This window comes from Somniosus microcephalus, chromosome 15, assembly GCF_052327205.1.
Source record: "Somniosus microcephalus isolate GS21.2 chromosome 15, FLI_Smic_1.0, whole genome shotgun sequence".
NCBI classification, from domain to species: Eukaryota; Metazoa; Chordata; class Chondrichthyes; order Squaliformes; family Somniosidae; genus Somniosus; species Somniosus microcephalus.
Genome location: NC_141001.1, coordinates 119,597,519 through 119,624,281, shown reverse-complemented (window position 1 = coordinate 119,624,281; position 26,763 = coordinate 119,597,519). Strand labels below are relative to the sequence as shown.

The 26,763-nt window shown below is 49.5% G+C and overlaps 1 protein-coding gene across 2 annotated transcripts in view; it reads right to left on the bottom strand.

Annotated features, from left to right (window-relative positions):
* Window positions 1-26,763, bottom strand: part of LOC147107184 (TBC1 domain family member 10B) — a 229,264-nt gene that overhangs the window by 117,405 nt on the left and 85,096 nt on the right. For both annotated transcript variants that reach the window (XM_086008360.1, XM_086008359.1), the window contains exon 9: window positions 19,516-19,633. In XM_086008360.1, the coding sequence (XP_085864486.1) occupies window positions 19,516-19,633 (118 nt within the window). The remainder of the gene's footprint in view (window positions 1-19,515; window positions 19,634-26,763) is intronic.

The following is a 26,763-nucleotide window of genomic DNA, read 5'->3' as shown; positions in this document are numbered from 1 at the left end:
GGAAACGATTCAAGGACACCCTCAAAGCCTCCTTGAAAAAGTGTAACATCCCCACCGACACCTGGGAATCCCTGGCCCAAGACCGCACAAAGTGGAGGAGAAGCATCCGGGAAGGCGCCGAACACCTCGAGTCTCTTCGCCGGGAGCAAGCGGAAGCCAAGCGCAGGCAACGCAAGGAGCGCACGTCAACCCAAGCACCCCACCCACCCGCCCCTTCAACCACCGTCTGCCCCACCTGTGACAGAGACTGTAGGTCCCGCATTGGACTCATCAGTCACCTGCGAGCTCATTTTTAATGTGGAAGCAAGTCATCCTCAGTTCCGAGGGACTGCCTAAGAAGAGAAGACAACGACTCCTGGGGACATAGGAACAACTAAACGTAGAAAGGCCAAGGTCCATCTAATTTTCCTTCGACCATCCTGGGAGTCGCACGATCCAACGATAATGGAGTTGTTGACCAATCACAGCGATCAATCTCTATCAGTGAGTCTACAACAGACCCAGACACGAGGCGAGGAAAACCCCCAATGGTGGAGAGCTTTGGGAACCAGAGGTCCAAAGTCACCAGTTCCTCCCGAGCTCACCTACATCCAATGTTCCCTTTTCAGCTACGCGGCTGTGCAGCGCTCCGGGGCTCCCGCGCAGCCGGCGATCAGGCTTTTAAATTGGAAAAAAACACGCATGCACGGACTTTTGAATGGGCCAGGCAGCCCGTTAAAGGGGCCGCGCGGCCCCCCACCCCGGCCAAAAAAAAATTACAGGGAACATTGGCTACACCCCACTTCAAATAATCGACCCACTCCCGGGGACGCCCCACCCTGCAAATATTACTACAACCTTTCCAAAAATCCAGACCTCCAGGGACCCAATCCCAATTTTTTTTTTTTTTTTTAAAGACAGGTATCCGAGGGAAAAGCATTGCAGATTTTAGTTTAATTCGTGTGCAGCATTTGAAATGAAGTCTAAACATACATTGGGCCGGATATTCCGATCCCTACGGGTGTGTACATGCTGTGTACCCACCCGTAGGGACATCGGAAATGCCGGTTTCAGGCGTGCGCTGCGCATGTGTTGGAAATCGGCATTTCCGATCTGTCAAGAAAGCTCTCGACAGATCCTCCGGCTGCCCGGGAGAAGGGCCTCTGCGGGCGGATAGTTCCTCTTTTTGGAGACCCTCTGCCCACAGAAAACCCTTACAATTCTTGCGCCTGGTAAAAGCAGAGGCGTTAAGGCCTGCTTTTACCAGGATAAGAGTTGAAAAAAAGTTTTAAAATTTTTTTCCCCACTGATTTATAATTTTAAAAATACTTTAAAAAAAAGTTTATTTTTAGCCCCGTAAAAAACTTTAATTATTTTTTTCATAAATTTAAAGTTTTGTTTAAAATAGTTAATTTATTGTACTTTCAAGTCATTTAAAAAATGTGATTTTTAAAAAATTTATTTAAAGTTTTACTATGTTTTTGGGGGTGATCTCCATTCATATATTTGACAGGTCTTCCTGTCAAATGTATGAAGGGAGAGTCCCTTCTGTGATTGGCTCCCCATGGCCCACGTGATCCCAGAGACGCTGCGAACCGCCTGCGCCCCTGGGATACGTGGGCCCTGCGCACCGGCAGTTTCGAGAAGCCCAGCACCGGAATTGTGCGCCTCCCGGGAGCCCTCCAGTAAGGGCGCAGATTTTTCCAGATCACAGTCTTCTGCCTGCGATCGGAATATCTGGGCCATTAATGTGACGATGGATGGGCAGAAGTTGCAACGTCAGAGACCCTCTCGCACGCTCCTCACGGATCCCAGTTTGAAACAGATTGGGCCAGAATTTGCTGAGACAGTAACGGTGGGGCTAATGGGCGCTCGCCGGTGTTTATGAGGAAACGGTACAGGCGAGGGGCAAGATGCGCGCATATCCAAAAGTTGCAGCCCATTAATCTCACCACAGAAGCATTAACTCTGGCTCCCTCTCCACAGATGCTGACTGACCTGCTGAGTGTTTCCAGCATTTTCTGTTTTTAATACAGAAAGTTAAGCCTGGTCATTAGAAGTGAAGTACCCTTTTAACCATGTGATAAGTGTTAATGACTGCCAATCCACCTCTCTGGCACTATTACAATGAACTATTACAAACGTGGCATCTCAGGTTTTGTATTTTTCAGGTAGAATTTTAAAATGCCAAATTTAAATTTGTTTTCTTACTTTTCCTTTCTGTCTCTTTCTCCCTCTTAATCCAATATTTCTTTCCCTCTCTTTCCATACCTGATTTGACATTGAATTCACCCTTTTTAATTCACCCTCCTTCCCTGTCCTTCCTGTTTATTTCTCAGTCCTTAAATCTGATAAAGAAAGACTTGCATTTCTATAGCGCCTTTCACGACCACTGGACATCCCAAAGCGCTTTGCAGCCAATGAAGTACTTTTTGACGTGTAGTCACTGTTGTAATGTGGGAAGCCAATTCCCCTCCATCTCCTCTCTCCTTTTTTGAGGCCCGCTTCTGCCCAAGTGTTCGGTCGCCAATTTGAGCACAGCAGTGTGAAAATGACCAGATTATCAGTTTTTTTTGTTACGTTGATTGAGGGACAAATATTGGCCCCAGGACACCGGTGAGAACTCCCCTGCTCTTCTTCGAAATAGTGCCCTGGGACCTTTTACATCCACCTGAGCGGGCAGACGGGGCCTCGGTTTAACGTCTCATCCGAAAGACAGTTAAGGAGATACCCGGTTGCTTGCCCTGTTCACTCTGGCCCAGATGCCCCGTTTCCCCTCGCTGCGCCGTTATCAGCTCAAACTTTCAGCAAATTCGTAGGCAATCTTTTTTTTTTGAGCTGAAGATTGCAGGGGCAAGTCTAACTAACGGCAGATGCCATTAAACGCCCCGCTACAGCAAATTCTGGCCCATTATTTCAACTCTGCTTGTAACGAAAGGGAGTCCAGTATGGTCCATTGCCTTCATATAAAATGGTTCCGCCACTCTGTACGAATTGTCCTTTAAGCTACTGAGTACTGAAGGTTTCAAATTACTCAAACCATTTTGATTGAAATTTTGAAAGATGTGATTGCACTAGAGGGCACGGAGCAGATTTACGAGGATGTTGCCAGGACTGGAGAGTTTTAGCTATGAGGAAAGATTGGAGAGGCTGGGGTTGTTACACGATTCTGTGGGAGATTGACAGGGTAGATGCGGAGAGGCCGTTTCCCCTGGCTGGAGAGTCTAGTACTAGGGGGTTCACAGTCTCAGGATAAGGGGTCGCTCATTTGGGACTGAGATAAGGAGGAATTTCTTCACTCAGAGGGTGGTGAATCTTTGGAATTCTCTACCCCAGAGAGCTGTGAATGCTGAGTCGTTGAGTATATTCAAGATGGAGATCGATAGATTTTTGGGCTCTAGGGGAATCAAGGGATATGGAGATCGGGCGGGAAACTGGAGTTGAGGTCGATGATCAGCCATGGTCATATTGAATGGCGGAGCAGGCTCGAGGGGCCGAATGGCCGACTCCTGCTCCTATTTCTTATGTCAGCAGAATTCCAGTTCTGTCTTTACAACCTGCCGGATGCAACATTGAGTTCAACAATTTCAGATCATAACCAACGCTCCCACTCATTTGGACAGCTGGGGCTGGTAATGGTTCTGCTGTTGCCACTTACACCTCCGCCAGACCCATCTTTTGTTTCTTCACTTGTCCCATTACCATCTCCTTTTGCCTCGCACCATCATCCCTTCTGTCATTTAATCTCTCCTGTCTTCCACCCTATCACAGACCTTCCCTTTTGTTCTTTCCTCTCCTCCCCTCCCTCCCTCGGCACTTGCTTAAAATCCCTTTCATCTCCAACATTTTCCAGTTCTGACGAAAGGTCAGCGAGCTGAAACTTTAACTCTGTTTCTCTCTCCGCAGATGCTGCCCTGGCCTCGAGTGTTTCCAGCATTGTCTGGTTTTATTTCAGGTTTTCCAGCGTCTGCAGTATTTTGCCTTTCTGCCAGCTTTCTACCTGCTAGTTTGTGAGCATTGCAACAAAAAAAAGATATTCTCAACTGTGACTGCCCTTCAAAAGGTTGTTCAATGGTTGTGAAGCGCTTTGAGAGGTCCGGAGGATGTGAAAGATACTATATAAATTAAATTAATTCCGTCTTTTTTCATTTTCTTCAAATGGACGGGGGGAGTACAGAATATCACTAAAAATCGTCGTGTGGCAAAAGTTGATGCAAAGTAGGTCGCTGCGAGACCAACGGCGCATAATTTGGCGTCTGTATTTGAGATTCGTACAAGGAGCAGGTGCAAGGGGCGGGAGTGGGAAGAGCTAAATCCCTTCAGCTTTCGGTTTGAGATTCCAAGGTCCAGCTATCCTTTGTCTCACCTTCGTTCCACACACAGCGGTCAGAAAACAGTTGTACTTGGGACTGCGCCAAAACTATCAAACCCCTTTCAAGTCTTCTTGCTTGTCCACCTTCCAATGTATACAGCTGCACTGTAACCGCCCCCCCACATCAATCCGTTTGTCTTGGCACTGAGTCACAAGTGTGAAAATGAACTAATAGTCATCAGAGGCCTTTCCCGGTGGAAAAACCCTTGCCCAGAGGGAAATGCAAGAGAGACAAAGCCAAAAGAAAATAAAACTATAGCGTGTGGTATATGTGTGTGTGTGTGTGTGTGTATAATGTATGTGTGTGTAATGTGTAATGTATGTGTGTGTAATGTGTAATGTAACGTCCGTGTGTAATTGAGACACGGACTGCAGAAGTTGGTTATAACAGGTGTTTACTGAATGGAGACAAAACTGGAACTACTATACAAAGTTACTACACAGGCTTATATGCAGGGGTGGTCACTACTAGTACTGCAGTATACAGGGGCTGCAGAATATAGTTCCTTCTTCAAAGTACATACACTACAATTCCTCCCCTTTTGGCTAAACAGTACATAACATTCGATTACTAATTAAATAACATATTTACAAGTACAGTTGCCATATACATTAGCTGAAGTTAAGCAATTATAAATTCAGTCTTTGAGGAGGCTTCCTGATTCTGTCCGGATATCACCTCTTTGGGGTATCAGGTTCTTCTGGCAAAGTTGATTCGGGATCAACGTTGTTGTTTGGTTCGTCTGTTTCCAATATCACCGATTCTGAGGTAGATGCAATTGGTACTTCGGTTTCATCACCAGGTGTATCGGATCGTGGTGTGGATTTGACGTTTTCCAGTGACTCTAGAATCTGGTCAGCATGGCGTCTTACAATGCTCTCTCCAACGTCCACGGTATACATTAGAGGTCCTTGCCGTGTGCAGATCGTTCCTGGCTGCCATTTCTCTGTGCGGTAGTCCCGGGCCAAAACTGGTTGACCGATCTTAAAACTCCTGGTTGGCCTTCATTCATATTCTGAAACTGCCTGTTCTCCACATCTCTTCTGATGTTTGGCTTAACCAAATCCAAGCGGCATCTTAGTCTTCGATTGAAGAACATCATGGCTGGAGTTTGGTTGGTAACCGCATGTGTCGCATTCCGGTAGGCAAACAAGAAGTTGTCCACCTTGTGTTGTAGGGGTATATCTTCATTACACATTGCCTTGATAGCCTTCTTGAATGTTTGAACGAACCTCTCAGCCAATCCATTGGTGGCTGGATGATATGGGGCGGATGTGTAATGCTTAACACCATTGTTCTTTAAGAACCTCCGGAACTCTTCAGACACAAACTGTGGTCCATTGTCGGAGCAAATCTGTTCAGGCAGCCCATTTCTGGCGAATATGGTTCGTAAGACTGTGATAGTTTTTTCTGTGGTGGTTGAGGACATTTTTATTACCTCTGGCCACTTTGAATGTGCATCCACCGCAATTAAAAACATCGAGTCCATAAAGGGACCAGCAAAATCAATGTGCACCCTTTGCCATGGAGATGAGGGCCACTCCCATGGATGTAGAGGGGCTTGTGGTGGGGCGTTTTGGACCTTCTGGCATCCTGTACAGCTCTTGGTCATCTCTTCGATTTCTCTATCGATTCCCGGCCACCACACAAACACTCTGGCTAAGTTCTTCATTTTTACCCCTCCCAGATGACCCTCATGAAGCTCATTGAGCACTCTATCCTTCAATTTGGGTGGAATTACTACTCTGGATCCACACATCAAGGTTCCTCTGCACACTGACAGCTGTTCTCTTCTCGGCGAGAATGCTGGCAACAGTGGTTCGCCATGTGCTGGCCATCCCTTCACCATTAAATCATAGACCCTGGAGAGTGTCGGGTCATTTCGTGTTTCCTTTTCTATGTTTGCATTCGTCACAGGTAGACATTCGACTATGGTCGAGTGGAATATCTCCACAGGATCCACTGCAGGTGCTTCTTCCACCGTCGGCAACGGTAGGCGCGACAATCCATCAGCATTCCCATGCTGTTTAGTTCCTTTGTACTCGATGTCATATTGGTGTGCCCCTAGGAAAAAGGGACCACCTCTGTAGCCGTTGTGCTGTCATTATCGGGACGCCCTTCTGAGGGTTGAAAATGGAGACAAGAGGTTGATGATCAGTTAGTAGAGTAAATTTCTGTCCGTGCAGGTAGTGATTGAACTTCTTCACCCCCCACACCAGGCTGAGGGCCTCTCTGTCAATCTGGGCGTAGTTACGCTCGGCTGAAGTTAACGAGCTTGACGCAAAAGCTATCGGCCTCTCTGAACCATCAAGGAATTTATGTGACAGTACCTCTCCAATGCCGCAGGGAGACGCATCACACGCCAGTCTTATCGGTAGTGATGGGTTGTAGTGAGCCAATACTTCTCTTGAAGTGATCAGGTCTTTACACTTCTGAAAGGCCCGCTTACATTCATCGCTCCATTTCCATGCTACTCCAGTTTGTAGTAGGGCATTCAGTGGGTGCAGAATTGTGGACAAATTCGGCAAAAACTTATGGTAGTAATTCACCAATCCGAGGAATGACCTCAGTTGCGAAACATTTTCAGGCACTGGAGCCTTAACTACCGCTTCAATTTTGTCAGGGGACTTATGTAACCCCTCTTCATCAATCATGTGGCCACAATACGGTATCTGTTTCTTAAAAAACTCGCACTTGGGGCGATTGGCTCGTAGCCCATGTTCTCTTAGTCTAGTGAGCACCTGCTCTAGGTTGGCAAGGTGTTCACTGTCATTTTCACCTGTCACTAGGATGTCGTCCAAGTAACACTGAGTCCCCGGAATCCCTTGCAGGACCTGTTCCATCGCTCTTTGCCATATCGCCGGAGCTGATGCTACTCCGAATACCAGTCGATTATACTGATAAAGACCTTTGTGAGTGTTTATCGTGAGATATTTCCGAGAGGATTCTTCAACCTCCATCTGCAAATATGCTTGTGCTAGGTCAATTTTTGTAAAACGCTTCCCTCCAGATAGTGAGGCGAAAATATCTTCTATCCTCGGGAGAGGATACTGTACTGTGTGAAGGACTGGGTTCACAGTCACCTTGAAGTCCCCACAGATGCGAACCTTCCTTGGCTCCTCAGACTTATTGTTTAACGTTTTCTTCATGACAGGAACGATGGGTGTCGCCCACTCGCTCCAGTCTACCTTAGATAACACGCCTGCATTCTCCAGCTCTGCCTCGACGGCTGGGCGAATTGCATACGGTACCGGTCTTGCTTTGAAAAACTTGGGAATTGCATTCTCTTCTATTTTTATCGAGGCGGTTACGCCTTTAAGAGTGCCTAGTTCTTGTTGAAATACCTCTTTAGCGTTAGCTAAGATTTTTGACAATCGTCCAGGTGTGACGAAATTCCATTTTGACTTGGGACCCTGCTATCGTGAGGGTGACCCAAATGGTTCGGTGATCCTCTTTTGCGATTACGTTGTGAAGTTTGAGACAGCTTAGTCTCTTGTTCTCAGATTCACTATCGCTCTTCTGGTCTTCAGAACTACTGTCCGTCATCTTTTGTACTTTCCTGTACTGTTCCTTAGTAGCCTTTTTGTTGTCGTTATTCTTCTTCCCGGACCTGCAAACTCGTGCAGTGTCCCATCTTTCCGCATTGCCTGCATGTTTTGTCCTCGGACCAGCAGTCCTTCTGGTCATGGGTTGTTCTGCCACAGCGATAACATTTTTCAAATCCCCGTGTCATTTCATGGGTGCCATATTCCTGTGGCTTTTGCTGTATTTCCGCAGCTCCCCTTGCTGCTGCTTCGTACGATACTGCCACGCTGAAAGCCTTAGCTAGCGTCAGCTCTTTCTCTGAGAGTAACCTCTTCTGGGTTCCTTCACTCAGGAGTCCACAGACAAATTTGTCCCGTAGGGTATCTGCCAGTCCTGCTCCGAACTGGCAGTGCTTCGATAGCCCGCGTAGTTCCGTAAGGTAATCAGCATTGCTCTCATCTTTATGTTGATTTCTCTTGTGGAATTTAAATCTTTCTGCTATCAGCAGCGGTGTAGGATTTAGGTGTTCCTGTAGGATATCAACAATTTCGTTAAAACTCTTCGCCATCGGTTTGACTGGAGTGATCAAGTTCCGCAATAGGCCGCACGTTCTTGCGCCCATTAAGTTTAGTAGTACCGATGCCTTTTTCTCATCGGCTACTTCATTTGCCTTGCAATATACTTCGACTCTTTCCACATACGTGGTCCAGTCTTCTATTGCATTATCGAAGGCAGTGATATTGCCAGTCTTCGGCATCTTGGAGATCTAAGATGGCGCCTCCCGCGCTTTGCCTTCTTCCCCGATTGAACAAAATGGCGCCTCCCGCGCTTTGCCTTCTTCCCCGCTGGATTAAGATGGCACCTCCCGCGCTTTCAGTCTTTTCTGCTGCTGCTAGCGCTGTTGCTGGCGTTTTTATGCCTTGATGGCGACGCTCTATGGTCTTCGCGCACTTCCCCCCCGCGCTGCTGCCAACGCCGCTCTCCGCGGTCCCCGTGGCAAACTGCAGCTCCTCGCGGCTTTCTGCGCTTCTAATTTCTTTTATTTTAATTACTGTTTCCGTCGTCAGAGCAGACCCTATGGGACACTTTCCTCCCTCTTCTCGGGTCCGTACGCTGCCCGGCTTCGTAGCACCGGCCGCGCCCTGTGTGCTCCACCCTCTCTCTCCTCTTCCGGACAACGCTGCTCGGCCCCGCTGAAAAGCCACCCGATCGAGCTCTAGCCCGCCGCAGCCCAGGAAGGATCAGTGTACTACCTGCCACCAGCCCGATTAGCTGGAACACCATAGACTGGATAACCAAGCCCAGCTCTCGACAGCCTCTCCTGCAAATCTTCGAATTCGATGAATCAGAGGGCAGTTGCCCATGGTCGACGCCCGTTTCTTCTGTTTGTTTTTTTTCTTTTTGGATTTCTTCCTTCTGGCCTCGACCTCTAACAACTTCGCTTCAGGGATGGATCCCCGTGAGGTGGTGCAGAACTGTAGGTAAGTTCGGATCTGTTCGTCGCCAGTTTAACGTCCGTGTGTAATTGAGACACGGACTGCAGGAGTTGGTTATAACAGGTGTTTACTGAATGGAGACAAAACTGGAACTACTATACAAATGGAACTACTATACAAAGTTACTACACAGGCTTATATACAGGGGTGGTCACTACTGGTACTGCAGTATACAGGGGCTGCAGAATATAGTTCCTTCTTCAAAGTACATACAATACATGTAAGTGTGTGTAATGGGTGGGTGCGCGTGTGCGTGTAATGGGGGCGCGTGTGCGTGTGATGGGGGCGCGTGTGCGTGTAATGGGGGCGCGTGTGCGTGTAATGGGGGCGCGTGTGCGCGTGATGGGGGCGCACGTGATGGGGCGCGCGTGATGGGGGCGCGCGTGATGGGGGCGCGTGAGATGGGGGCGTGTGAGATGGGGCGTGTGTGATGGGGGTGTGTAATGGGTGTGTGTGTGTGCGTAATGGGTGTGTGTGCACGTGTGCGTAATGGGTGTGTGCGCACGCGTGCGTAATGGGTGTGTGCACGCGTGTGCGTAATGGGTGTGTGCGCGCGTGTGCAGTATTGGGTGTGTGCGCGCGTGTGCGTAATGGGTGTGTGTGCGCGTGTGCATAATGGGTGTGTGTGCGCGCATGTGCGTAATGGGTGTGTGTGTAACGGGGGGGTGTGTGTAACGGGGGGGTGTAATGGGGGGGTGTAATGGGGGGGTGTATTGGGGGGGTGGTGTGTAATGGGGGGTGCAATGGGGGGTGTAATGGGGAGGGGTGTAATGGGGGGTGTAATGGGGGGTGCAATGGGGGGGGTGTAATGGGGGGTGTGTGTAATGGGGGGGTGTAATGGGGGTGTGTGTAATGGGGGGTGTGTGTAATGGGGGGGTGTAATGGGGGGTGTAATGGGGGGGTGGTGTGTAATGGGGTGTGTGTGTGATGGGGGGGTGTAATGGGGGTGTGTGTAATGGGGGGGGTGTAATGGGGGGGTGCAATGGGGGGGGTGGTGTGTAATGGGGTGTGTGTGTGATGGGGGGGTGTAATGGGGGTGTGTGTGTGATGGGGTGTGTGTAATGGGGGTGTGTGTGTGATGGGGTGTGTGTAATGGGGGTGTGTGTGTGATGGGGGGGTGTAATGGGGGGGGGGTGTGTGTAATGGGGGCGTGTGTGTGTAATGGGGGGTGTGTGTGTAATGGGGGTGTGTGTGTAATGGGGGTGTGTGTGTGTAATGGGTGTGTGTGTGTGTAATGGGGGTGTGTGTGTAATGGGTGTGTGTGTGTGTGTGTGTAATGGGGGGGTGTGTGTGTAATGGGGGCGTGTGTGTGTAATGGGGGCGTGTGTCTGTAATGGGGTGTGTGTGTGTAATGGGGGTGTGTGTGTGTAATGGGGGCGTGTGTGTGTGTAATGGGGGGGTGTGTGTAATGGGGGTGTGTGTGTAATGGGGGTGTGTGTGTGTAATGGGGGTGTGTGTGTGTAATGGGGGGGTGTGTGTGTGTAATGGGGGTGTGTGTGTAATGGGGGTGTGTGTGTAATGGGGGTGTGTGTGTAATGGGTGTGTGTAATGGGGGTGTGTGTGTGTAATGGGGGTGTGTGTGTAATGGGGGGGTGTGTGTAATGGGTGTGTGTGTGTAATGGGGGCGTGTGTGTGTAATGGGGGCGTGTGTGTGTAATGGGGGCGTGTGTGTGTAATGGGGGGTGTGTGTGTAATGGGGGCGTGTGTGTGTAATGGGGGCGTGTGTCTGTAATGGGGTGTGTGTGTGTAATGGGGGGGTGTGTGTAATGGGTGTGTGTGTGTGTAATGGGTGTGTGTGTAATGGGGGCGTGTGTGTGTAATGGGGGCGTGTGTGTGTAATGGGTGTGTGTGTAGTGGGGGCGTGTGTGTGTGTAATGGGTGTGTGTGTGTGTAATGGGGGGGGGTGTGTAATGGGGAGGTGTGTGTAATGGGGGGGTGTGTGTAATGGGGGGGTGTGTGATTGGGGGGTGTGTGTGTAATGGGTGTGTGTGTAATGGGTGTGTGTGTGTATAATGGGTGTGTGTGAGATTGGGGGTGTGTGTAATGGGGGGGTGTGTGTAATGGGGGGTGTGTGTAATGGGGGTGTGTGTAATGGGGGGTGTGTGTAATGGGGGTGGGTGTAATGGGGGTGTGTGTGTGTAATGGGTGTGTTTGTGTGTGTGTGTGTGTGTAATGGGGGGGTGTGTAATGGGGGGGGGGTGTAATGGGGGTGTGTGTGTGTAATGGGGGCGTGTGTGTGTGTAATGGGGGGGTGTGTGTAATGGGTGTGTGTGTAATGGGTGTGTGTGTAATGGGTGTGTGTGTGATTAATGGGGGGGGTGTGTGTAATGGGGGGGTGTGTGTGTAATGGGGGCGTGTGTGTGTGTAATGGGGGGGTGTGTGTAATGGGTGTGTGTGTAATGGGTGTGTGTGTAATGGGGGCATGTGTGATTAATGGGGGGGGGTGTGTAATGGGGGGGGTGTGTGTGTAATGGGGGTGTGTGTAATGGGTGTGTGTGTAATGGGTGTGTGTGTAATGGGGGCATGTGTGATTAATGGGGGGGGGTGTGTAATGGGGGGGGTGTGTGTGTAATGGGGGCGTGTGTGTGTGTAATGGGGGTGTGTGTGTAATGGGGGTGTGTGTGTGTAATGGGGGGGTGTGTGTGTAATGGGGGCGTGTGTGTGTGTAATGGGGGGGTGTGTGTAATGGGGGTGTGTGTGTAATGGGGGTGTGTGTGTAATGGGGGTGTGTGTGTGTAATGGGGGCGTGTGTGTGTGTAATGGGGGTGTGTGTGTAATGGGGGTGTGTGTGTGTAATGGGGGTGTGTGTGTGTAATGGGGGGGTGTGTGTAATGGGGGGGTGTGTGTAATGGGGGTGTGTGTGTAATGGGGGTGTGTGTGTAATGGGTGTGTGTAATGGGGGTGTGTGTGTGTAATGGGGGGGTGTGTGTGTAATGGGGGGGTGTGTGTAATGGGGGGGTGTGTGTAATGGGGGTGTGTGTGTAATGGGGGTGTGTGTGTAATGGGGGTGTGTGTGTAATGGGTGTGTGTAATGGGGGTGTGTGTGTGTGTAATGGGGGGGTGTGTGTAATGGGGGGGTGTGTGTAATGGGGGGGTGTGTGTAATGGGGGTGTGTGTGTAATGGGTGTGTGTAATGGGGGTGTGTGTGTGTAATGGGGGTGTGTGTGTGTAATGGGGGTGTGTGTGTAATGGGGGTGTGTGTGTAATGGGGGTGTGTGTGTAATGGGGGTGTGTGTGTGTAATGGGGGCGTGTGTGTGTGTAATGGGGGTGTGTGTGTGTAATGGGGGTGTGTGTGTAATGGGGGTGTGTGTGTGTAATGGGGGCGTGTGTGTGTGTAATGGGGGTGTGTGTGTAATGGGGGTGTGTGTGTGTAATGGGGGTGTGTGTGTAATGGGGGTGTGTGTGTGTAATGGGGGTGTGTGTGTGTAATGGGGGGTGTGTGTGTGTAATGGGGGTGTGTGTGTAATGGGGGTGTGTGTGTAATGGGGGTGTGTGTGTAATGGGGGTGTGTGTGTAATGGGGGTGTGTGTGTGTAATGGGGGCGTGTGTGTGTAATGGGGGCGTGTGTGTAATGGGGGTGTGTGTGTAATGGGGGGGTGTGTGTGTAATGGGGGCGTGTGTGTGTGTAATGGGGGGGTGTGTGTAATGGGGGTGTGTGTGTAATGGGGGTGTGTGTGTAATGGGTGTGTGTAATGGGGGTGTGTGTGTGTAATGGGGGTGTGTGTGTAATGGGGGGGTGTGTGTAATGGGTGTGTGTGTGTAATGGGGGCGTGTGTGTGTAATGGGGGCGTGTGTGTGTAATGGGGGCGTGTGTGTGTAATGGGGGCGTGTGTGTGTAATGGGGGGTGTGTGTGTAATGGGGGGGTGTGTGTAATGGGGGCGTGTGTGTGTAATGGGGGCGTGTGTGTGTAATGGGTGCGTGTGTGTGTAATGGGGGGGGTGTGTGTAATGGGGGTGTGTGTGTGTAATGGGGTGTGTGTGTGTAATGGGGGCGTGTGTGTAATGGGGGTGTGTGTGTGTAATGGGGGCGTGTGTGTGTGTAATGGGGGGGGTGTGTGTAATGGGTGTGTGTGTAATGGGGGTGTGTGTGTGTAATGGGGGGTGTGTGTGTAATGGGGGGGTGTGTGTAATGGGTGTGTGTGTGTAATGGGGGCGTGTGTGTGTAATGGGGGGGTGTGTGTAAGGGGTGTGTGTGTGTAATGGGGGCGTGTGTGTGTAATGGGGGGGTGTGTGTAATGGGGGGTGTGTGTGTAATGGGGTGTGTGTGTGTAATGGGGGGGTGTGTGTGTAATGGGGGGGTGTGTGTGTAATGGGGGGGTGTGTGTGTAATGGGGGTGTGTGTGTGTAATGGGGGCGTGTGTGTGTGTAATGGGGGTGTGTGTGTAATGGGTGTGTGTGTAATGGGGGTGTGTGTGTGTAATGGGGGGTGTGTGTGTAATGGGGGGTGTGTGTGTAATGGGGGTGTGTGTGTAATGGGGGTGTGTGTGTAATGGGGGTGTGTGTGTAATGGGGGTGTGTGTATGTAATGGGGGTGTGTGTGTAATGGGGGGGGTGTAATGGGGTGTGTGTGTGTAATGGGTGTGTGTGTAATGGGGGGGTGTAATGGGGTGTGTGTGTGTAATGGGTGTGTGTGTGATGGGGTGTGTGTGTGATGGGGTGTGTGTGTGTGTAATGGGGGGGTGTAATGGGGTGTGTGTGTGTAATGGGTGTGTGTGTAATGGGGGGGTGTGTGTAATGGGGGTGTGTGTGTAATGGGGGGGTGTAATGGGTGTGTGTAATGGGGGTGTGTGTGTAATGGGGGGGTGTGTGTAATGGGGTGTGTGTGTATAATGGGTGTGTGTGTAATGGGGGGGTGTGTAATGGCTGTGTGTGTAATGGGGTGTGTGTGTGTAATGGGTGTGTGTGTAATGGGGCTGTGTGTAATGGCTGTGTGTGTAATGGGGGTGTGTGTGTAATGGGGGTGTGTGTGTAATGGGGGTGTGTGTGTAATGGGGGTGTGTGTGTAATGGGGGTGTGTGTGTAATGGGGGGGGTGTGTAATGGGGGTGTGTGTGTAATGGGGGTGTGTGTGTAATGGGGGTGTGTGTGTAATGGGGGTGTGTGTGTAATGGGGGTGTGTGTGTAATGGGGGTGTGTGTGTAATGGGGGTGTGTGTGTAATGGGGGGGTGTGTGTAATGGGGGGGTGTGTAATGGGGTGTGTGTGTAATGGGGTGTGTGTGTAATGGGTGTGTGTGTAATGGGTGTGTGTGTAATGGGTGTGTGTGTAATGGGTGTGTGTGTAATGGGTGTGTGTGTAATGGGGGGGTGTAATGGGGGTGTGTGTGTAATGGGGGTGTGTGTGTAATGGGTGTGTGTAATGGGGTGTGTTTGTGTAATGGGGTGTGTGTGTGTAATGGGGGTGTGTGTGTAATGGGTGTGTGTGTGTAATGGGGGTGTGTGTAATGGGGTGTGTGTGTAATGGGTGTGTGTGTAATGGGTGTGTGTGTAATGGGGGGTGTGTAATGGGGGTGTGTGTGTAATGGGTGTGTGTGTAATGAGGGTGTGTGTAATGGGGGTGTGTGTAATGGGGGTGTGTGTAATGGGGTGTGTGTGTGTAATGGGTGTGTGTGTAATGGGGGTGTGTGTAATGGGGTGTGTGTGTGTAATGGGTGTGTGTAATGGGTGTGTGTGTAATGGGGTGTGTGTGTGTAATGGGTGTGTGTGTAATGGGGTGTGTGTGTAATGGGGTGTGTGTAATGGGGGTGTGTGTAATGGGGGTGTGTGTAATGGGGGTGTGTGTGAGAGAGAGAGAGAGAGAGAGAGAGAGAGAGATTGGGGGTATGTGTGTGTGGGGTGTGTGAGTGAGTATGGGTGGTGAGTGAGTGAGTGAGTGTAAAAAAATCCCATAAAAGCCACACTAAAAATCAAACAGCAAAACCAAAATCTGCAGGCAGTTATCTGGGGAATACAAGGGCTCGATAATTCTCAGTAGAAATGTTTCACCAATCACCAGCAACAGGTTCTAAAGGGGAGCTGAAACCACAGGCAATAGGAAATAAATTTTGGCAACTAAAATTGTTTAGTAAAAGCCCGCACTTCCCGGCGGCCTGAGAATGATGCACTGCCAACGATGCGTATTAACAAAAAAACATTAAGCACAACAGGAACAGTTGCTGACGGGAAACATCTGGCGATGTGGTCAGGACAGTGGCCTGGTCAGTCCCATGGGCAAGGAGCTTTCGACTTGGCCCACGTGTGCGCAAGGGGTAATTTTCCGACTTCCAGTGGCAGAGTTTGTGTGCTGCAGATTCAGGTTCAGGCAGGCTGTCATTTCAACCAGTTTCTTAAAAAATATATATATTCGTTCTTGGGACGTGGGCATCGCTGGCAAGGCACTTGTTGCCCGTCCCTAGTTGCCCCAAGCTGGGTGGCGAACGGTTGGAGATTGTACACGGCGACCGCCCGTGTCTCTGATCTGCTTCGGGCTCCCGTGTGGATGGACGTCACCCCCTCAGCTCGTCCCAAAGCGCTTTACAGCCAACAAAGTACTTTTTTGAAGTGTGGTCACTTGTTGTAATGTGGGAAACGCGGCAGCCAAACTGCGCACAGCAAGCCCCCACAAACAGCAATGAGATAAATGAACGGATAATCTGTTTTTTTTTATAATGATGTTGGTTAAGGGATAAATATCGGCCCAGGACACCGGGAAGAATTCCCCTTGCTCTTCTTCGAAATAGTGGCCGTGGGATCTTTTACATCCACCTAGAGGGCAGACGGGGCTTCGTTTTAACGTCTCACTCGAAAGACGACACCTCCGACAGTGCAGCGCTCCCTCAGCACTGCACTGGGAGTGTCAGCCTGGATTACATGCTGAAGTCTCCTGGAGCGGGACTTGAACCCACAACCTTCTGACTCGGAGGAGAGTGCTGCCCACTGAGCCATGGCTGACACTGGAAGGTAGTCGTACTAAGTCCGCTCTGTAATTTTGAGTAATTGCCTTTGTAGGGGAAACATATTTACTAACAGGATACACCTTGTACAACTTTAGCAACCCAAAGTCAGTTTCTTTTTTTAAAAGGTGTGAATATTGGCACCACTGTGTCCACTCATGAGTTGGCGGCGGGGCGGGACTGGACTTATGGCAGGACTCACAGCAAACAGTCTATTTTTTTTTTTTTTTTTTTAAACAGAAAACAGGGTCTATTTAAGCAGCGCACTACAGCAGTCTACAGAGTCTATTTAAAAAGAGCCTCTATGAACTACAGCAACGTCTCCCGATAATAGCAGGATTATTTCTCCAGGAAAATGCAGTGAGTGGAGGGTTGTTACACAATACAAATGCTGTGCATCAAATCGATCCCAGTCACCGACAGCAATGCGGTCTCCAGGCGTGATTGACGGGGGGAGGGGAGGGTGTGGAACTACCCAATTATCCCCATTCTGGCCGGGAATAGTGGCGTCACTACAGGCAGTCCTTTTTCTTAAAAAAATTCATTCTCGGGGTGTGGGTGATAATGACAAAGCTGCATCGTTTCAGCTTCTGAGGGCATTAGGAGTCACTCAGGTAGTGCGCGCGGGAGTGGAGTCACTTGTAGGCCAGACCGGGCAGGAACCGTAGGTCTCCTTCCCTTGGGAGACATTAGTGAACAAGTTGGGCTTTTGTTTTTTTTTTTAAGACAGCCAAACGGCAGCTCCACTGTCGCTCTCCGCTGCCAGCTCATAAATCGACCTGGTTTATTGAATTCATTTCACGGCTGGACGTGGTGGGATCTGAACTCGCAACCTCTGGGTCGCTGGTCGGGGTTCAGTAAACACCACATTGCCGGTGCACGCACACACACATCTACTAACGAGCAACACTTGGTACACTTTCGACAGTCTGAAGGTGGCGTTCACACATCACCCCCTGTGCTCGCTGACCTACATTGGCTCCCGGTTAAGCAACACCTCAATTTTTAAATTCTCATCCTTGTTTTCAGATCCCTCCATGGCCTCGCCCCTCCCTATCTCGGTAACCTCCTCCAGCCCTACAACCGCCCCCCCCCCCCCGAGATCTCTGCGCTCCTCAAATTCTGCCCTCTTGAGCATCCCCAATTTTAATCGCTCTGTTGGGATCGATAGAAATCAACAGGCAGAGGCTTTTGTTTAAGCAAAGGCAAAACGTGTCTTTCTTTAATCACTCTCCACAAGGTCTGAAGGGCTGAGCCCCGTGCAGGGGCTATGACGTCATCACGCAACCGATGTCATGACGTCATCATGCTACCGATGCTCTTAATGGGACCCTGCGCCGATAACCCAACCCAGCATGTACATATCACAACATTGCTATACATAGCGAATTGTGTTTAGGTACATATAACAGCATTGGCTATACATTGTGTTATTGTCCCTATGTGGTCTCCGCCACAGCCCCACCATTGGCGACCGTGCCTTCAGCTGCCAAGGCCCTGAGCTCTGGAATTCCCTCCCTAAACCTCGCCGCCTCTTTACCTCTCTATCCTCCATTAAGACCCTCCTTAAAACCATGGTGTGGAGATGCCGGTGTTGGACTGGGGTGGACAAATGTAAGAAGTCACACCACCAGGTTATAGTCCAACAGCTTTATTTGAAATCACAAGCTTTCGGAGCGCTGCTCCTTCGTCACGTGAAGTGGAGAGATGCCTATAGACACTTCACTCTACCGCAAGCCCACGGACAACCTCAGGATGCTCCACTTCTCCAGCTTCCACCCTAACCACGTTAAAGAAGCCATCCCCTATGGACAAGCCCTGCGAATACACAGGATCTGCTCAGACGAGGAGGAACGTGATGGACACCTACAGACGCTGAAAGACGCCCTCGTAAGAACGGGATATGACGCTCGACTCGTCGATCGACAGTTCCAACGGGCCACAGCAAAAAAATCGCATAGACCTCCTCAGAAGACAAACACGGGACACAACCAACAGAGTACCCTTCGTCGTCCAGTACTTCCCCGGAGCGGAGAAACGCCATGTTCTTCGTAGCCTTCAACATGTCATCGATGACGACAAACACCTCGCTAAGGCCATCCCCACGCCTCCACACAGCCGCCTAACCTCAAACAGACCATCGTTCGCAGCAAATTACCCAGCTTTCAGGAGAACAGCGACCACGACACCACACAACCCTGCCACGGCAACCTCTGCAAGACATGCCAGATCATCAACACAGATACCATCATCACACGTGAGGACACCAGGTACATGGTACATACTCATGTGACTCGGCCAACGTTGTCTACCTCATACGTTGCAGGAAAGGGTGCCCCGAAGCATGGTACATCGGCGAGACCATGCAGACACTGCGACAACGGATGAACGGACACCGCGCAACAATCGCCAGGCAGGAGTGTTCCCTCCCAGTCGGGGAACACTTCAGCAGTCAAGGACATTCAGCCTCCGATCTTCGGGTAAGCATTCTCCAAGGCGGCCTTCGAGACACACGACAACGCAAAATCGTAGAGCAGAAACTGATAGCCAAGTTCCGCACTCATGAGGACGGCCTCAACCGGGATCTTGGGTTCATGTCACGCTGCATGTAACCCCACCTGACGTAGGGTCATCCAGACTCGAGTCGTCGTTGGCTTGTTCTCTCTACACAGAGGCGGCCGGACCTGCTGTGATTTCCAGCAAAGAAAATGTTTTTTGTCTGTTTTTTTGTTTTCTATACAGACCCCAGCATCTGCAACATTTGACCCCTTGTGACCCCACCTCATTGTTCTTTGATGTAATGTTTTCCTGACTGACCTGTTTGGACACCATTCACACCTTTGATTGCTGTGATTATCTCTCTGCCGAGGTGTGATAAATGGCAGTTAGAAAGATTACCTGTAAACATCTGACATTATTCTCTGACTATATAAGCTGTGTCTTTATGCATCTCTCCACTTCACCTGACGAAGGAGCAGCGCTCCGAAAGCTTGTGATTTCAAATAAAACTGTTGGACTATAACCTGGTGTTGTGTGACTTCTTACATTTCTCCTTAAAACCTACCTCTTTGACCAAGCTTTTGGCCACCTACCTCACATGGCCTTTTGTAGCTCAGTGTCAAATTCTGTTTGATAATCGCTCCTGTGAAGCGCCTTCGAACGTTTTACTACGTTAAAGGCGCTAAATAAATGCAAGTTGTTGTAGTACGTACACATCGACGGGGATCCGCAGCAGGATGGGAAGAAGCAGGGAGACGTCAGACATGGTGAGGAGCTGAGGTTCAAGCAGCTGCAGAATACACAGGCCCGTGCTGAATATTACATTGATACCTAGGGGAGGGAGAAGGGAAAAGGATTTTTCATTAGCGATAATTTAAGCAAAATAAAGATAATCTTCCCTCTCTCCTCTCAGCTGTGGCTCAGTGGGTAGCGTCCCTCACCTCAGAGTCGGAAGGTCGTGGGTTCAGGTCCCAGTCCCCAAAACTTCACGAGACCACCTCAATAATTATTAAACGTGCCATTAATCCACGCGGGACTCAAATAAAAATTGAATACAGCGCGAGATCGCTGGCCATTCTAGGTTGGCCTTGACTGCGAACTCATGCTCAGTCAAGTTCTGTAATACAGGAGCTGGCTAAACTCTGGGAACATTTTACACGGGACTACAAAATTAAACTCAGGTCAAGATTTAACAGAGGCTTGTTTATAAAATAGCCGTACTCAAAGCTTTTTCACTCCCACGGATGTACTGACTACAATTAAGAAAAATTTGCAGGGTTATGGAGAAAAAGGTGGCAGGGAGATAAGGGGAATTTTTTTCACGCCGCGAGTTGTTGTGATCTTGAGTAGATTTATTGAGTAAATTGGGCCGATACTCTCTGGAGTTTAGAAGAATGAGAGCTGATCTGATTGAAACATAAGATTCTGAGGGGGATTGACAGGGTAGAAGCGGAGAGATTGTTTCCCCTGCCTGGAGAGTCTAGAACTAGGGGGCCGTAGTCTCATAAGAACACAAGAAAGAAATAGGAGCAGGAGTAGGCCATTCGGCCCTTTGAGCCTCCTCCGCCATTCAATGAGATCATGGCTGATCTTCTGCCTCAACTCCATTCACCGGCCCTATCGCAATACTAGTCGGACATTTATTGACTTCTGTTTTGAATATACCCAATGAGTCTCAGGTTAAGGGGTTGGCCATTTAGGACTGAGATGAGGAGAAATTTCTTCACTCAGAGGGTTGTGAACCTTTGGAATTCTCTGCCCCAGAGGGCTGTGGAGGCTCAGTCGTTGAGTATATTCAAGGCTGAGATCGATAGATTTTTGGACGCTAGGGGAATCAAGGGATACGGGGATCGGGCGGGAAAATGGAGTTGAGGTGGAAGATCAGCCATGATCTTATTGAATGGCGGAGCAGACTTGAGGGGCCCTATGGCCGACTCCTGCTCCCAATTCTTATGCTTTTATGTTCTTAAGATCTGCAATATTGCCAACTCTCACAATTCCGTCATGAGACGTGATTTTGGAGTGAAATAAAGCATCATTCGCGATGGAACGCATGAATCTTGGGGGTCTTTTGGGGGGGGTCCACCGATTTGCGCATGCACGAGGAAGAAAATCCCCCGACGCTCAAAGCTCCCACACCCCCCTCCCCCCCCCCACTCATGCCCTGGGCTCTCTTCCCCCACCACCAGCACCTCGGCAACAGCCCGCTGCAAGCAGGACGAGAAGCACCTGAAGCTGGTGCGGGAAGCGGGCAGCAGGCGCGTGGCCCCGCCACCGGCAGTGCTTCGAGAGCGGCCCGACCCCACTTCGACATCACCATCGGAAGCTCGGCCTGCGCATCGTGCTCGGGCATCCCTGGCGAGAACCGCCCCGGGGATTGCGCGCGCGGGGAGCGGGTACAAGTGACGCTGTTGCCGTGGTTACTCAGTGTCCCGACGGCTGGCCGCTACAGGCGTCCCTTGGCCACTCGGGTTAACATGAGTTAGATAACAGCGCTCAATAACTGGAAACACGCAGCCAGTTGGTCAGCAGGTGATTCAAAACGACAGGTCACGCTTTCGAGCGAGACCCTGGTTCTGACTCCAGTCAACGGGCAGTAACTGGCGGGCCCTCAATCTTTGGCTGAGGTCAGCATTTTCTGTCACTGTCACCATAGAAGCTGACAGCACAGAAGGAGTCCATTCAGCCCATGATATACGTGCCAGAGCGATCCAAAAGCTAATCCCCCAGCTCTACACTCTCTCTGCCCCGCCTTGCTACAAATATTTATACAGTTTTTCTTTAAAAGATGGAACATTCTCTGCCTCAAACCACTCCCTGTGGTAAAGCATTTCATGTTCCAACAGCCCTCTGTGCAAATAAATTTATCTTAACAAATATGAAAGCAGGCTTGGGAAAAAAATAGGACTATTTTTGTTCGAGCAGAGAAGATTAAATCTGATTTGATAGAGATGCTTTAAAATAATGAAGAGATGGGATAGAGTAGGTAGAAAGTGGTGGGTTTCCAGTGATTGGTGGGGGGTGCACAGGTTTACACAAAGGATTGAGGCGCTGTGGAATGCAGCATTTAAGGATAGGTAGTTGAAGGAAAGGGGAGTAAAGCCACAAATAAGATTTATAAACCGACTGCCAATCTAGATTGGTTTATGTTTGAAAAAAATAGCAACTCGTAGGAACAGGAGGGGGGCGGCTCAGCCCCTCGAGCCTGTTCCACCATTCAATGAGATCACGGCTGATCTGCGACCTAACTCCATCTACCCGCCTTTATCCCATATCCCTTAATACCTTTACAATAGCAAAATACTGCGGATGCTGGAAATCTGAAATAGCAGAAAATGCTGGAAACACTCAGCAGGTCAGGCAGCATCTGTAGAGAGAGACGAAAGGTCACAGGCCGAAAACGTTAACTCTGTTTCCAGCATGTTCTGTTGCCCTCAATACCTTTGGTTAACAAAAAGATAACAATCTCAGGTTTAAAATTAATTGATCTAGCATCAATTGCCGTTTGCGGAAGAGAGTTTCAAACTGCTACCACCCTTTGTGTGTAGGAGTGTTTCCTAATTTCACTCCTGAAAGGCCTGGCTCTAATTTTTAGACTCTCGTCACCCCCACCCCCCTCCCCCCCAAACCAACAGAAATAGTTTTTCTCTATCTACCCTACCTGTTCCCCTTAACATCTTGAAAACTTCGATCAAGTCATCCTTTCACCTTCTAAATTCCAGGGAATACAACACTAGATTTCTATGCCAAATCTCTTTTTTTTTTATAAACAGTTTGAGTATGAGGCGGTGGGGTTGCCAATACTGGATCTGGAACGTGCTGCCTGAAAGGGCGGTGGAAGCAGATTCAATAGTAACTTTCAAAAGGGAATTGGATAAATACTTGAAAAGGAAACATTTGCAGGGCTGTGGGGAAAGAGCCGGGGGGAGTGGGACTAATTGGAGAGCTCTTTCAAAAAGCCGGCACAGGCACGATGGGCCGAATGGCCTCCTTCTGTGCTTCTATAATTCTATAAGTTGTCCCTCATCAGAAGCTCCAGCTTGCAAGCACTCTCCTGTGTTACAACAGTGAATACACTTTAAAAAAAAGCACTTCATTGGCTGTGGGACGTCTTGAGGTCGTGAACAGCGCAATATAAATGCAAGTCTTTCCTTTCTCCTTCAGCAAGAATGGCGTCTCCGTTCCCACAAGAAGCAGTCACTCTATAGAACATTCCAGAACAAACAGCCCATGCGACCTGTTAAGTCTGTGCCCGTGTCAAGTCTGACTACATACCCGCAGCATATCAAAGACCACCTATTTCCACCTCCGTAACATCGCCCGTCTCCATCCTTGCCTCAGCTCATTCGCTGCTGAAACTTTCATCCATGCCTTTGTTACCTCTAGACTTGACTATTCCGACGCACTCCTGGCCGGCTGCCCACATTCCACCCTACGTAAACTTGAGGTCATCCCAAACTCGGCTGCCCGTGTCCTAACTCGCACCAAGTCCCGTTCGCCCATCTCCCCCCGTGTTCGCTGACCGACATTGGCTCCCAATTAAGCATCGCCTCGGATTTCAACATTCTCTTCCTGGTTTTCAAATCCCTCCATGGCCACGCCCCTTCCTATCTCTAATCTCCTCCAGCCCCACAATTCCCCCCCCCCACCCAATCCCCCCAATTCCCCTCCCCCCCACCGAGATATCTGCGCTCCTCTAATTCTGGCCTCTTGAGCATCCCTGATTATAATCGCTCCACCATTGGCGGCCGTGCCTTCTGTAGCCTGGGCCTCAAGCTCTGGAATTCCCTCCCTAAACCTCTCTGCCTCTCTTTCCTCCTTTAAGACGCTCCTTAAAACCGACCTCTTTGACCAAGCTTTTGGTCACCTGCCTTAATTTATCCTTATGTGGATCGGTGTCAAATTTTTTGTCTTAAAATACTCCTGTGCAGCGCCTTGGGATGTTTTACTACGTTAAAGGCGCTATATAATTACAAGTTGTTGTTGTTAATGAGAATAGAAGTGAAACAAGGCTTCAGAAAATCCATCTTTCAAAGTCCCAGTCTGGTGTAACGTCACCACAGAACCACCTTTGCCCCCAACAGCCCACTAGAATGTCATTAAGCTTCCAGCGTTGAGTTCTAGTCGGTGAGTTTTGGTGTGTTTTAATCACAAACTGTACATGTTGAAATGCTTTCCTGCTGTCTAATGATTAAAAAAAAATGTAAAAAGCTAACCCTTTAGGTTCAGAAGGAGGCATTTTGAACTCTGCCTCGTCACATCGAAGATAGGAGCAGGAGTAGGCCATTCGGCCCCTCGAGCCTGCTCCGCCATTCAATGAGATCATGGCTGATCATCCAAATTCAGTACCCTGTCCCTGCTTTCTCCCCATATCCCTTGATCCCTTTAGCCTGAAGAAATATATCTAACTCCTTCTTGAATATATTTAATGAATTGGCCTCACCTGCCTTCTGTGGTAGAGAATTCCACAGGTTCACCACTCTCTGGGTGAAGAAATTCCTCCTCATCTCAGTCCTAAATGGCTTACCCCTTATCCTTAGACTGTGACCCCTGGTTCTGGACCCCCCGCCATCGGGAACATCCTTCCAGCATCTAGTCTGTCCAATCCTGTTAGAATTTTATAAGTTTCACCTTTAAGACGCTCCTTAAAACCTCTCTCTTTGACCAAGCTTTTGGTCACCTGTCCCAATATCTCCTTAAGTGGCCCGGTGTCAAACTTTTGTGTCTTAAAATACTCCTGTGCAGCACCTTGCGACATTTTACTACGGTAAAGGCACCATATAAATACAAGTTGCTGCTGTTGTGTTATTCTCCAAGTTCTCCTGTTCTCCCCCGCCCCACCATAGCCTTTAATATTGCTCCTATTTTCTAAAATTCCATATTCTAACCAGCTTTGCGGCAAAGACATTTTTTTTTCTTCCAATCACCTTCCCTTCGGTGGACGTAAACTTAAAATTTGAGCCCGGCCGTTCAGGAGTGAAAGCAAAAAGCACTTTTTCACACAAAATAGTGGAAATCTGAAAAACTCTCCACCAAAAGGCTGTGGATGCTGGTGGTCAATTGGAGCTTTCAAGACCGAGAGCGACAGATTTTCGTTGGGTAAGGGTATTAAAGGATATGGAACGAAGGCGGGTAGATGGAGTCGAGGTACAGATCAGCCACAATCTAACTGAATAGCGGAACAGGCTCGAGGGGCTGAATGGCAGACTCCTGATCCTATATAACAAGAGCAAGGAGTGAGATTCACCACTGCCAAATGCACAGGATTATTGCACAGTATTACAAAGTATTTACAGCATAGAAACAGGCCGTGCCAGTGTTTATGCTCCACACGAGTCTCCTCCCACCCCTCCTCATCTCACCCCATCAGCATATCCTTCTATTCCTTTCTCCCTCATGTGTTTATCCAGCTTCCTCTTGAATGAATCTATACCATTCGCTTCAACCACTCCCTGTGGTAGCGAGTTCCACATTCTCACCACTCTCTGGGTAAAGACGTTTCCCCTGAATTTATAGAAATTTACAGCACGGAGGGAGGCCATTTCGGCCCATCGTGTCCGCGCCGGCCGACAAAGTCAAATTCCCTATTGGATTTATTAGTAACCATCTTATATTGATGGCCCCTAGTTCTGGTCTCCCCCACAAGTGGAAACATCTTCTCTAGGTCTACCCTATCAAACCCTTTCATAATCATAAAGGCCTCCATCAGGTCACCCCTCAGTCGTCTCTTTTCAAGAGAAAAGAGCCCCCGCCTGTTCAGTCTTTCCTGATGGGTATAGCCTCTCAATTCTGTTCTGTTAATATTGTGCATCGCAACTGCAGTTGGTGCAGGATCAGCAGAATCCAGCATTGATGTTGGCCGCTCTCCAGCAGCTCGTTTTCCCCATGATCCAGCGCGGCAATCTCTTTAGGAAGCGCTCTGTTTTGACAACTGTTGATGCGCACTGCCCTTTCCAAACCTCGAGCAGATTAGTGTCAGTGTTGCTTTCAATTTGTTTTCTGTGGATCAGATCTACAGATAAGCACCTTCAGCTGCAAAACTCCCTGCGCAGCATCACCGTGTCAAGAGTAGTGGAACTGGCCGAGGTTGGAGTTGGACCTTGCAGCACTTGTATAAACCGAGGGAAATAAGAAAGAACTTGCATTTATATAGCGCCTTTCACAACCTCAGGATGTCCCAAAGCACTTTACAGCCAATGAAGTAATTTTGAAGTGTAGTCACTGTTGTAATGTAGGAAATGTAGCCGCCAATTTGCGCACAGCAAGCTCCCACAAACAGCAATGTGATAATGATCAGATCATCTGTTTTAGTGTTGTTGATTGAGGGATAAATATTGGCCCCAGGACACCGGGGAGAACGCCCCTGCTCCTCTTCAAAATAGTGGCCATGGAATCTTTTACGTCCACCCTGAGAGCGCAGACGCAGACGCGGCCTCAACGAAAAATCGGCACATCTGACAGTGCAGCACTCCCTCAGTACTGCACTGGAGTGTCAGCATGGATTTGTGTGTTCAAGTCTCTGGAGTGGGACTCTGAACCCACGACCTCCTGACTCAGAGGTGAGAGCGCTACCCACTGAGCCACGATCAAAGAAGTACGTTTTAAGGAGCATCTTAAAGGAGAGAGAGAGAGGTAGAGAGGTTTAGGGAGGGAATTCCAGAGCTTCGGGCCCAGGCAGCTCAAGTGGTGCGGCGAAGGAAATCGGAGATCAGCAAGACTCTGGCAAAGGGAGTAAGAGTCAGGAGGTGGCCTGGGCGGCTCCTTCAGAGAACAAGGGGCGCAAACACTCGGCCTGGATGGAGCCTCACATCCTTGCTTCAATCTCTATTCAGCTTCGGAGCGTTGCTGCAAGTAAGAGAAAAACAGGCAGCAAAAGGCGCAGAGCCACTGATGAGCAGGCTGGTAAAGGAATCTCGCCGAACCTGTGCACTGCCACCAGCAAGAGGCAGGTGACTGATGGA